Here is a 14,119-nt window from a genome sequence, read left to right on the forward strand (position 1 = left end):
CTGGATTGATAGGCATTACAATTTCCCACGACATTGGTACATTGCACTAATTTGGCTCCCTTACGTCCGATCTTCAGTCCTTTTGTTGGCTAAAGTCCATGTTCCACAACCTAGAATGAAACTTTTTGACTAAAAGGTGGTCAGAGCACGTTCTTAGATACAGAATAAAAAATCTAAAAAATTTTGCAAGGCCAAAATGCGGCTGTTGCAATGATAATATGTGACATGGTGGACATTGAAAGATTGAGGAGGTAAATCGATGCAAAACAGTATGTGCAGCTGATGGAGGAAAATTTTCGATCCCGTTTGAATTGTTATTTACTATAGCAATTGTATTATATATATACAGAGAGATATATGGATTAATTTTTTATACACTGACAGTGTATACACATTTACTATTAGATGCATGACACATAATCCGAATTTGAATGTGACATTCAAATTTTGCATAGGTGTCATATATTCAATCGTGATAGTGTATACACTGTATAAGATTTAGTCTATATATATATATATATATATATGAAGTAAAATAATAATTAGTATAAAAAGAAATGGTGATGTCAGTTTAATCAGTTTTATATAATCCCTTCCAAAAACCAAAAAGGTAAAAGAAACATAAAGAAACACAATTGAGGAATGGCCACAAACCGAAATACCAAGCTACTGCCAAATTGTATTGACTGGTCGGAAATGGGCAATGTGATGGCCAAGACCTCCGCTGTGAAACCCTACCTGTTGCCATTTCAGCACACTCACTAAAACTAGACATAGTCGCCACATCCATATTCCTCCAATTGTTGCCACAGGTACTTGTTTTCTAGAGATAAAAGCTTTTTCTAATCTTTTTTTGTCGCATTATTATAAACCACACTTATTTATGGGTGTTTTTGGAGGAGATATCTGGAAAATTTGAGCAAAATTTGGCCTTGGTACGGAAATGTTTCCGAGAGGCTTTGACTGGATTGGAAGCTAGAGAAAATCATCTGAATAGAGTACAATGATCTCTTTCTGAAAGTTCTAGAGAACTTGTGTTAGGTTTGCTCCCAAGAAATTGACTAACGAGAATAATAGGGTTCTTGCCAACTCAATAATGAAAATAACAAAACAAATAAATCAAATAGAGAAACATGAAATTTACGTGATTCGGTCAAATTGACATACGTCCACGGGCCAAGGGGTAGTAGATTTACTATAACAGAAGAGAGTATAAAACCTTAGAAAATAATTCTTAGGCCCAAAAGGCACCTAAAACTGAAAATACAAAAGAGTTTAAATAGCACTAAATACTTAATGATCCAAAGACCCATCACTTGCTCTTTTGGTTTGATGCCAAACCAAAACCTCTCTTAGACTAAGGCGCCCCCTAAAACTCTCTTGGAATGGTGAACATAGCACTTGGGCTGGTGCTATTTGCATAATTAAAGTCATTTAAGTCCACTATATTTATAACCACCAAAAAAAGATATTTCTTTATAAAAGCTCCGATATGGGATACAAAGATACACTCAACAAATCTTCACCTTGACATGTATCTAATATCGGTAAATAGTAGACAAATAGCAAACAAGTTCCACCTTCTCCATAAAAGTCCCAACGGATCTCAACGAATCACAAAAGTCCCAACGAACCACAATGAGCCACTAACGAACCAAGATGCAAAAGGCTCAACAGGGCCCAACGGGCTAAATCTCACAAAAAGTTCAATAGATCCCAATGGACTAAAAACAACGAACATACTAATCTTTCTCCACCTTCTTCTCAAAACCCTTAACGAGTTCCAACGGGCCAAATAACTCTTCTTCAAAATGCAACTGGACTCGAACAAATTTTTTTTTTCTTCACTCTCTATAGCATCAAAAACCTGTTATTGTTACCAAGAACCCAAAAGCTGATCATGACCCAAAACCTGAAGTTTTGAAACTAATTTGTCAGGTTTGGCCCCAGAAAATTGACGAAATGATTTTTAGCAACTCCAAAAGACAAATAACAAAGCAGAAATAAATAAAACAAAAACACAGGAATATACGTGGTTCGATCAAATTGACCTACATCCACGAGCGAAGAGATGGCAGATTTACTATAACAAAAAAAGAGTACAAAACCTTAGAAAATAATTTCTAGGTCCGAAAGGCACTTAAAACTGAAAACACAAAAGAGTTTAAATAGTACTAAATGCTTAATGGCCCAAAAGCCCAAAGGCCCATAACTTGCTCTTTTGGTTTAATGCCAAACCAAAACCTCTCTTAGACTGAGGCGTGAACCCCTTAAAACTCTTTTAGACTGAGGCATGAGCCCCCTAAAACTCTCTTGGATTGGTGCACATGGAACTTAGGCTGGTGCCCTTAGCACACTTACACTCATTTAACTCCACTATATTTATAACCACCAAAAGGAGATACTTCTTTATAAAATCTCCGATATGGGATATAAAGACATACTTAACAATTCTCCACCTTGGTGTGTATCCAACATCAGTAAATAGTAGGCAAATAGCAAACAAGCTCCACCTTCTCCATAAAAGTCCCAACGGATCTCAACGAACCACAACAAGTTACTAACGAACCAAGATGCAAAAGGCTCAACAGATCCCAATGGGCTAAAAACAACGAACATAGTAATCTTGCTTCACCTTCTTCTCAAAACCCTTAACGAGTTCCAACGGGCCAAATAACTCTTCTTCAAAACGCAACTGAGCTTCAGTGAAATTTTTTTTTTCTTCACCCTCTGTAGCACCTAAAACCTATTATTGTCATCAAGAACCCAAAACTGATCATGATCCAAAACCTGAAGTTCTGATACCAATTTGTTAGGTCTGACCCTAGAAAATTGACGAAAGGATTTTTGGCAATCCCAAAAGACAAATAATAAAGCAAAAATAAATAAAACAAGAATACAAAAATTTACGTGGTTCAGTCAAATTAACTTACGTCCATGGGCGAAGGGGTAGTAGATTTAGTATAACAGAAAGAGAGTACAAAAGAGAGAGAGTACAAAATCCTAAAAAATAATTCCTAGGCCCAAAAGGCACCTAAAACTGAAAATATAAAAGAGTTTAAATAGCACTAAATGCTTAATGGTCCAAAGGCCCATGACTTACTCTTTTGGTTTGATGCTAAACCAAAACCTCTCTTAAACTCAGGCGTGGGCTCCCTAAAACTCTCTTGGACTGGTGCACAGGCACTTGGGCTAGTGCCCTTGGCACACTTACACTCATTTAACTCCATTATATTTATAACCACCAAAAGGAAATATTTCTTTATAAAAGCTCCGATGTAACATACAAAAACACACTCAACAACTTGGTTTGATGCTAGTGGCCAATGAAGCTTGAGCGAAGGAATTTGAGGAGAAGGAGAGAGAGTATCGTTTGATTTTGGAACAAGGGTGGAGTTTGACTAGAGATGATATTAGAGTTAGGGAAGTGAAATTGAGTGAGCAAGAGAAGCAGATAGGAGGGCTTTTTGAGAGGAAATTAGAAGTTCTGTTGATGAGGGTTTTAGAGAACTATGTTTAAAAGAGAGGCAGGTAGCGGATCGTTAGAGAGATCTTCGAGTTGGTTGTGAAACAGATTGAGAGTAGAGAAAATGAGCTTGTTAAGAAGATGAAAAGTTGAAGAGTATAGAGAAGGAGATTGAGGTGAGGGAAAAGGTTTTGGGTTCAAAACAGGGGATGCTTGAAGCTAGAGAAAGTGAGCTGGAGGTTAGGGAAAAGGTTTTGGAATTACAGAAGGTGCTTGACTCGAAACAAAGAGAGCTTGATTCTGCTCAAAAAAACAAGGAAAGTTGTTCTGGAAAACCTGATTCAATAAATCCAATCCCAACTTGGGGAAGGGCAAAGAAAAGAAGGAAAAGTGGAGACAAGGACGCATATGAGAATGACTCTGAACAATATGCTATCCTTGATCTGGTTGGATCAGATTCTGGTGATTCAGGTCATTTAGGTTCGGGATGTGATCTAAATGATTCCCATTCAGTAGTCTGATTCAGGTTATTTAGGTTCAGCACATGATCTTGGCGAGGCAGGTTTAGGCTTGGCCAATTCAAATTCAGATACGTACTCAGATTCTTGTGATTCTTCAAGTTTTGATGGCTCAAGTCCTATTTATCATTTAAACAAAGTCCATTTTTAGTAACTTCTGTTAGGATCTAAGCACGGAACAAACAACTATTGAGATATCAAGTATATAACAATTTAATGAGAAACATGTCACAAGCATGAAAGATAGATAACATACAATATTTAACATGGTTCGGCTCCACCATTGAGCCTACGTCCACGAAGAGAAACCCGTTCTTTATTATGAGAGGAAAATCCTATACAAGAATAGAATTTGAACCCAAACCCAACCCTTGTATACCATCTCTCATTTCTCAAGAACCCTCTCTCACCATCCTATGTATAAGGCTACATGATACCCTCTTGTATGCCCTTGTATGTCTCTTGTGTAGTATGTCAACCCACCTATTTATAGGAAACATTATTTGGTCAAAATCTAAATAACAATGGGAAATCAATTCTAATTTCTACACTGATTTAGAATAGAAAATAACTTCTAATTCTAAACTAAATAGAATATTTCTTGGTTACTATTTCAAGTAATTAAAACCAATTAGAAAATTAGTTACTTCCACACAAGATAAGAAATCTACCTAAAAGAATTTAAGCCAATTTTTTAACAAATTTTCACCTTGACGAAAATTTCTTTTAGAAACCATTTGCTTTCAAGTACCAAATAATATGGTACCAAACTACACACCCGAATCAATACAGTCCTGACACTAAATTGATTCAATCGGCAAGTGACCATGTATAGTTACCCCGAATCCAACCTCCAGTTGACTCGTGAGAAGGTGCCTCAATTCACCATCTCATTTTGCAGGATTTCTTCCCACTACCACTTGCAATCTGGGATTCCCTTCTGTGAGCTCTAACCCTAACCATTGAGGCAATCAAGTCGTAAAGTCACCATATTTCTTCCCATCTTCAAGACTGTCTCGCTATGTGCGGTTTTCAAGACTCCACTTAAAACAAAAAACGCGTAACTGTCAGAGTCTTCTGGCGCATAGAAATTATATCTCATTATTTGTTTGGGACACGTGCCATACCACCCAAAAAATATAACCAAAATCTAAAATTCACCGGGATGAAATATCAACCGTTGGAGGTGTGAGAATGTCTACACTGATTCACTTCCAAAATCAACATTGGATTCCACCTTTTCTTTGACCCTTGAATCACCTACCCAAATTCACCGTCAAGCATTTCCATATTTTCTGACTTTTCATCTTTCACCATCAATACTTTTTGCCAATACATTGAAATAAGGATACACCTATTAAATTGTTTAATTGGTGACAGCTACCAATTCACTTGATCTCAATAGTTAATCAGGATCCAACCTTGAACAACCAAACTCTTGATCCAACCATTCAATTTGTTAGGATTCAAGTGCTTGAGAGCAACCCAGTCTCTCAACCAGGCTCTAATACCACTTGTTAGGATCAAAATGCGGAACAAACAACTATTGAAATATCAAATGCACAATAATTTAATGAGAAACAAGTCACAAGCATGAAAGATAGACGACACACAATATTTAACGTGGTTCGGCTCCACCATTGAACCTACGTCCACGGAAAGAAACCCGTTCTTTAGTATGAGAGAAAAATCCTATACAAGAATAGAATTTGAATCTAAACCCAACCCTTGTATACCATCTCTCATCTCCCAAGAACGCTCTCTCACCACCGCATGTATAAGGCTACATGATGCACTCTTGTATGCCCTTGTGTGTCTCTTGTGTAGTATGCCAACCCACCTATTTATAAGGAATATTATTTGGCCAAAATACAAATAATAATAGGAAATCAATTATAATTCCTACACTGATTTAGAATAGAAAATAACTTCTAATCCTAAACTAAATAGAATATTTCTTGGCTACTATTTCAAGTAATTAAAATCAATTAGGAAACTAATTACTTCCACGCAACATAAGAAATCTACCTAAAAGAATTTAAGCTAATTTCCTAACAAATCTCCACCTCGGCAAAAATTTCTTTTAGCAACCATTTGCCTTCAACTATCAAATAATATGGTACCAAACTACACACCCGAATCAATACAGTTCTGACATTAAATTGATTCAATCGACAAATAAATATGTGTAGTTACCTCAAGTCTAACCTCTTGTTGACTCGTGAGAATGTGGCTCAATTCACCATCTCCCTTTACAGGATTTTTTCTCACTACCACTTGTAATCTAGAATCCTTTTCTGTGAACTCTAACCCTAACCATTGAGGCAATCAAGTGGTAAAGTCACCACACTTCTTCCCATTCTCAGGACTGTCTCGCCATGTATAGTTTTCAAGACTCTGCTTAAAACGAAAAACTCATAACTGTCAGAGTCTTCTGGTGCATAGAAATTAGATCTCATTGTTTCTTTGGGACACGTGTCACACCACCCAAAAAATATAATCAAAATCTAAAATCCACCGGGATGAAGTATCAACCGTTAGAGGTGTACCGATTCACGTCCAAAATCAATATTGGACTCCACATTTTCCTTGACCCTTGAATCACCTGCCTAGATTCACCGTCAAACATCTCCATACTTTTCGATTTTTCACCTTTCACCATCAATGCTTTTTGCCAAGTCATTGAAACAAGGATACCACCCATTAAATTGTTCAATTGGTGACAGCTACCAATTCACTTGATCTCAATAGTTAACCAAGATCCAATCTTAAACAACCAAACTCTTGATCTAACCATTCAGTTTGTTAGGATCCAAGTGCTTAAGGGCAACCCAGTCTCGCAACCAGGCTCTGATACCACTTGTTAGGATCCAAGCACGGAACAAACAACTATTGAGATATCAAGTGCACAATAATTTAATGAGAAACAAGTCAAGGGCATGAAAGATAGACAACACACAATATTTAATGTGGTTCGGCTCCACCATTGAGCCTACGTCCACGGAGAGAAACCCGTTCTTTATTATGAAAGGAAAACCTTATACAAGAATAGAATTTGAATCCAAACCCAACCCTTGTATACCATCTCTTATCTCCCAAGAACCCTCTCTCACCACCGCATGTATAAGGCTAGCTACATGATGCACTCTTGTATGCCCTTGTGTGTCTCTTGTATAGTATGCCAACCCACATATTTATAGGGAACATTATTTGGCCAAAACCCAAATAACAATAGGAAACCAATTCTAATTCTTACACTGATTTAGAATAGAAAATAACTTCTAATCCTAAACTAAATAAAATATTTCTTGGCTACTATTTCAAGTAACTAAACTAATTAGAAAACTAGTTACTTCTACACAAGCTAAGAAATATACCTAAAAGAATTGAAGCCAATTTCCTAACAACTTCAGAAGAACATACACGTTAAGCAGGTTTCATGTTGGTCAAATTTGGGTTTGTTCTTATCACAGTAGTAATGATAAGATACAAAAATCATATGCAAGGGTCTTGAAGGTGCGTGATCCTATTGTTCGCAATGCATGGCTCCAGCCCGTGGCACATTTTCCAGGTGCAATGTTGTATAGGAAGAACACCAAAAGTGTCAAGTTACCTGCCATAAAGCAGGTTGGAAGGAGTGGATAGATGCGGGGTTACCAGTTGGTTGTGGTGGATTTATATGTGGTAAACAAGAGGCCCTGTCATTATCTCGTTGTAACTTTTTGCATCAAGTTTGCTACAAAGATAATTTTGCTTCTTGCAATCTTGGTAGTCCTTAATACATCCTCGAAAGGAAGAGACGTGGGCCCTCTATAAGGATTGCAACCTTAGTTGCTGTGCTTCTAATCCTGAAAATCATTTATCTTGCCAGTATGAGATAGTTGAGATTGTCCAGAGAAATTCTTTTGACACTAGAGTTGCTTCCTTAGATAAATTGGAAGGATATGCAAGTTTATATCACAGAAGATGCCACAATAAGAAGGATACTTTTTTGATACATGATGAAGAGCTCTTTAAGTTTTCCCACAAAGTACGTTCTTTTGGGATGAGCAGCCGAAAGAGCGAAGGTGTGTCGGAGGGATCTTTTGAACTTGATCCCAAGTCCCTTCCTGCAGTTTTTTCATCAAATTTGGAACATCCAGGTGTTAAAGTTACTAAGTCCATTTTCATTGTGTTTATGTGAATTTGCTTTTTGCAATTTTCGGTACTCCACCGGTGTTGGGAGGCTTTTTTGCTGGATTGGACTAGTTAATGAGTGAACTCATTGCGAGACATTTTGGCAAATTTGAAGAATTTTGTTTAATATGGCATGCAACTGATACCAGTACTGGCCAGTCAAATGTAATATTTACAAGTAATAGTCTTCATCATGACATAGAACTTCTTAAACTTCAATTTAATGACTATCATCTACCATGCACTAAGAATTATTTAATTTTAGGGAGAATTGTAGTTTTAGTCCCCAATGTATCACCCATGCACGGAACTCGTCCTCAATCTATTTTAAAAAGTAAATTTAGTCCCTAATCTATCCAATTTTGCGTAAAAGTTGACAATTGACAGATTCCTTCCAGTTGAGTAACGGAATGTGGCGCGTGCACTCACTGTACCAGAACGTGCAAGTGGTTTCAATTCTCCCTTCTAATATAACATACATGCTGGAACTAACATGTTATACCCTGAGTTACACTTCAATACAAAGGTTTGGAATCAGATTTCTCGAAGAACCTGCAATGGTTCCTAATTCTTTCTCTCGGCTGCAACATTAATTTCCAGTAGCAGCAGCAGCCTTTCGTTTGATATTTTCTCATTAGTTCCGTTTCTGTTTTATGTCCTAGCTGATCCTGCAAAGGATACCTATTCAACTGCAGATTATCCTAAGCTAAACATGGAAGTTTATGACCAGATTCCAAGAGGAAACTTAATCAAATCCCATGCCGGTGCAAGGCTACAAAATCTTATGTAAAGCAACCTACACCAGATTTCTTTCATGCGCACGTTCAGATTCTTGCAAGTTACTATGGTAACCTGCTTTTACTACTTAAAGTGAACATAGTCATACATTCCTAGCTACCTGTTTCTATCCTCCTTTGATAGCACCTGCAAAATCCCCTATTTCTTAGCAAAAGAGCAGAATTTTCTTTTAGCAAGCTACCAGTTCTGAGCAAGATTTCTCGCAACCAAACTTACTTTCCTTGACTAGAATCTAGCATACTATATACGTACTCAAGGGCTTCAGCTGATAAAAAAAAATTATTGCAGTCATTTTACCTCTTTCTTTCATCTTAGAGTTTGGAAAATTGCAGACTACACTTTTAGTTTCCTGCTTCGGTTCCCAAAACTGCACCAGCCTCTCCTTCGTACTCACTTTTGGCTTACGATTTTGAGGTTACAAGCTGGAGCAATGAAGCGAGCAAATGTCTATCTTTCTTTTCCTCACTCTCTCGATTGCGGGCTGGAAGCAAGGAGAAACCAGAATGTTCTCTTTTCCTCTCACTCGGTTGTGTTTTGAGATGAAGGGGTGTGGCTGAGTCTCTCTCTCAGTTTTGCTCCTAGTGTTTAGTTGGCAAAAAAAGAGTTGAAGCGTGCTTCTTCACTCAGCCACCGCCCAATTAATATATCAGTTTCTATTGCTCCATTCACTCACCGCTTGCACTTAGCTAATAATTGGCAGCTACTTTCTCCTCCTAAATTCATTTATCTCGCTGCTTATAGGACTTAAGAATCAAAAGGTAAACAATCCACTCGGTGGTCTCTTTTTTTTTTCAATCGGTGCTGCCAGCTAAGTTGCTTACTCAGACCAACTCCAAGTATTTCTTTCTCTCAGTTTCTGCTAAAAATTCTGATGGTTTATTCCAATGGTGCTCACTCAGGCCACCGCTCAAATTTCTTGCAGATTATTTTCTCATCTTCCCCTCTGCCGCCGTCGCTCTTTTCACTCTTCTGAAATGGGCTTCCGGGGTAGAACCCTCCAACTTGACAACGCCTAAACTCACCAGTCGCGTTTGCTGCCTTTTAGTTCTCGAACACCATTCAGACCTCAAGAACCTTTCTTTCCAATTCTCCCACGAACTTGTCGATGCTGTCCTCCAAAAACAGAAGCTCAACCCCTCCGCCTGTCTTCAATTCTTCAAATTAGCTTCAAACCAGCCAAATTACTGACCCCATTTCAAGGCTTACTGGAAAATCGTTCACATTTTTGTCCAAGGATAGAAAAAGAACAAAGATGGTGAAAAAATGAATAGAAGAGAAAAAGAGAGGATAGATTTTGACTTTTTAAATAGTTTCTTGATTTACAAACATTGAAACCACTTGCACGCTCTGATACAGTGAGTGCACGCGCCACATTACGTTACTCAACTGGAAGGAATCTGTCAATTGTCCACTTTTATGCAAAATTGGATAGATTAGGAACCAAATTTACTTTTTAAAATAGATTAAGAACTAGTTCCGTGCATGGGTAATACATTGGGGACTAAAATTACAATTCCCCCTAAATTTTACTTGAATGGGTATAGAACTGTTGTGTGATGTTCCTAAAGGGGCATTGCAAATTCTGGATACTCTTTGTACTTCTTTCTATCCTTCTAATAGAGTCCCTCACAGATTTTGGTATAGAATAATTTTTTTTTCCAGCCCACGGGACTGGTGGTTGAGAGAAGCTCTTGCAGTATTGCAACACTGCTGGTTGTAATTTCCATACAATTTCCTACTAGAAAAATAGAAGGATGGCACAAAAAATTGATTTTCCATTGTCTGAAACAGCCGAAGTAAACCTTAGTGGAGGATTTTTGTTCCGGTCTTCACCCATCAGTTTACTGTTTAGTTAGCTCTCTAACCGAGGTCTCTCTCTCTTGGAGGATATTTGTGAGCTAAAAATGGTGGATTCGTATGGCCATTTACTGTATTTTATGTGTAGAGCTAGAAGCCAATTGTTAACTGTAGTCATGATTGATCTATACGAAACCTTTCAATGCTCAAGCACCTGCTATCATTCAGGTCGATTTGGCATTTGTGGACAAATATTCTGTAACCTAATAGAATTGTACAGATAATTGTGGTGTCGAGCTAGATAACCTTACAATATTGAGTGTGTCGAGTTAGATCTCCCCATTAGCTAGCCTGTGCAGCTATTTCTATACCTGTTTAGCATAACATGAATTTGAGCCTAAATGAGACAAGCATGTCTGTAATGGGACAAATCCACGCGTGACACGTGTCAAGCTTGGCAGAGCACACACGTCAGGTCGGCAATAGGGACTTTGCATCCCGCACATGCCAGCTCGGCAGGGAGACGTCAGCCCGGCCACTTCAGCTGTTCCCTATAGTGGGCCTCATGGGCCGCCGCCTCCGAACTTGTAGGGGCCGCCGGGCAAAACCCTAAGAAGACCCCGAACCCTAAGGGGACTCTGACTCCCACAAGGAAACTACAACTCATTCTGCCCTATATATACAACACCTAAGGGCAATACAAGGTACGCATACACGAGTACTTACACTATCACTTGGTAGGCAAGCTTGACTGACTTGACCTTCGGAGTTATTTCAGGGACGTCGGTCCCGCCATTCCCCTCACTTCGCAGGACCTTTACTACAGCTCATCCTCTTAGGTCGGTTGGACCTGACCAGCTCGGCCCGCAACTGCTCAGCTCGGATCCGGTTTTTGGCAGACGCATCAATTGGCGCCGTCTGTGGGAAACAAGTAATTCTTCTCTTGCGAATCATGCCAAGAACTAGATCCCAGAGGAATGCCGATGGTTCCAAAGGGAACGAGGGAAGCAGTCCCCAGCACCCCTCACAAGGACCGACTATTGGGGATGGAGGCGTGGGGCTCTCACAGATCCCGCCGGAACAGTTGGTACAGGCTGTGGCAGGGAATTTGCCAACTTTTGAGGCCATTGTGAATTACCTCAAGGGGCAGGCAGTAGGTCAGACTGGCCAGGGGCCCAAGTCCCAGGGGGGTAGGCCGTCCGAATCTAGGACGGGGAGCCCCAGTCCTCGGCTTAAAAGGGAGCGCCGGGAGCTCACACGGGACCAGATTGACGTGGTGGAACCTTCTCACAAGCACTCCCGAACTGAGCACCCGGAGCCTGTCCGGAGGTACTCTAAGGAGAAGCTCTCGCCTCGGAAAGAACAGCTTCAGGTGCAGGACGAGCTGGACCTGCTCTTGGACACAGAGGCAGATCGGTACATCGCTTCTCCTTTCGTGCCCGATATTGAGGATTACCCCTTGCCTGCGAAGTTCAAAATACCTAGCATGAAGTCTTACGATGCGACCACTGATCCGGAGGATCACTTGTTTGCCTTCCTGACCCAAATGCGTCTGCAAACTGCTGCAGATGCGGTCAGGTGCAAGACTTTCCCAATGTTTTTGGAGGGTAAGGCACGTCAGTGGTTCCAGGGCCTTCCACCCAGGTCCATACGGTCTTTTGCCCCAGCTTCGCGCGGCTCTTTGCGGCCCAGTTCGTTTCGTCACGTGCCTTCTCCAAGAGCACTGCTCATCTGATGACCATCCAGCAGAAGCCGGAGGAGTCTTTGCGCGAATACATGGTGCGCTTCAATAATGAATCCCTTCAGGTCCGAGATCGGGATGACAAGGTGGTCATGGCAGCCTTCATTAACGGGCTGCGCAAGCAGAAGCTCTACACCGAGCTCGTGGAGAGACCTCCCAAGTCAGTGCGGGAAATGCTCGACCGAGCTCATGAGAAGGCTAATGCGGAGGAGGCTAATCGCCTTAAGAGTGCACAAGAAAGGCTGAGAGATGACAAGCGCAGGAGGGGCGCCGACCAGGGGGATGCTCGGCCGAACCAGGGAAAGAAGAGCACTTACGATCGCCTCCCCAGAAGCCGTCCTATTGGAGGAGATAAGCCCTGGACTAGCCTCACCGCACCTCGAGCTCGGGTGCTGGCGGTCATGGAACAGGAGGGGCTCTCCCGACCTCCCCGACCTTTGGGAGGGGATAAAAACCGACGGGACCAAGGCCTGTTCTGCGCTTATCACCGAGATGTGGGGCATGACACGGAGGACTGTCGCCACCTTAAGAAAGATATTGAAAAGTTGATCAAACGGGGCCACCTCGGGCAGTTCATACGAGATGACCGGGCTGACCAGCCGAGAGGGAGACCCAGGTCGGAGCGTCCGAGCTATCATCGGGACCGACCTCAGGGACCTCATGGTCGAGCCCCCGAGCAGGAGACGCAGAATCTAGCAGGGGTAATTAATACTATTGCAGGAGGACCGGCTGGCGGGGATAGTCACACAACTCGGCGGCACAATCGACCTCCCCCCGCGGGGGAGAGCTCGGCCAAGCGGCTGAAGATGTACGAGGAAATTATCTATGGACCCGAGGACGCGGTCCCTCTGGCTTCCAACAATCATGAAGCCATTATGATAGAGGTCATCACCTGTAATTACAAGGTGAAGAAGGTATACATAGATAACGGAAGTGCTATAGATGTGCTGTATTACAAGACTTTTAAGGAGCTGCAGCTGGAGGATAGACAGCTCGTCCCGGTTCGGACTCCATTGATCGGGTTTGCAGGTCCTCCCGTGAGGCCAGAAGGAATGGTCACCCTCATGGTTACGGTGGGAATATCCCCGAAGTGCCGGACTGTTCCGGTAAACTTCGCTGTGGTTAAGGAGCCGTCATCGTACAACATGATTTTGGGACGGCCCACATTGAATGCCCTCCGCGCTGTTTGCTCCACGTTGCACCTCAGCATGAAGTTTCCTACTCCCGAGGGGGTGGCTGAGGTGCTCGGAGACCTAGAAGTGGCCAGGGCATGCTACATTGCCACTCTCAAGGGCAAGGAGAAGTTGGTAGCTCAAACAGTTTGCCTAGAGCCCTGGGAGCCCATAGAGAAAGGAGAACGATTGGAGACAGACGAGGGGTTAGTCGAGCTGCCCGTCCAGTCTGGCCGACCTGAGCGCACAGTGAAGGTCGGCACTGGCCTGGCCGAGCTGGTCAGGAGCTCGTTGGAATCTCTCTTGGAGGAATATGCCGAGATTTTCGCCTGGAGTGCCGATGATATGCCAGGAATCCCCACCGAGCTGGCAGTTCATAGGTTACAGGTGGATCCCAGCGCCCGACCTGTCAAACAGAAGAAGAGGAGCTTTGCTCCTGAGCGAAAGGAGG

At 41.6% G+C, this 14,119-nt stretch overlaps 1 protein-coding gene across 1 annotated transcript; it reads left to right on the plus strand.

Annotated features, from left to right (window-relative positions):
* Positions 1-3,675: 3,675 nt before the first annotated feature.
* On the plus strand, positions 3,676-8,167 carry LOC113760120. The gene is made up of 4 exons (XM_027302690.1): positions 3,676-3,937; positions 3,993-4,059; positions 7,458-7,611; positions 7,757-8,167. The coding sequence occupies exons 1-4, from the start codon at positions 3,676-3,678 to the stop codon at positions 8,165-8,167; spliced, it is 894 nt and encodes a 297-aa protein (XP_027158491.1).
* Positions 8,168-14,119: the final 5,952 nt, after the last annotated feature.

Source organism: Coffea eugenioides, chromosome 2 (assembly GCF_003713205.1).
Source record: "Coffea eugenioides isolate CCC68of chromosome 2, Ceug_1.0, whole genome shotgun sequence".
Classification (NCBI taxonomy): Eukaryota; Viridiplantae; Streptophyta; class Magnoliopsida; order Gentianales; family Rubiaceae; genus Coffea; species Coffea eugenioides.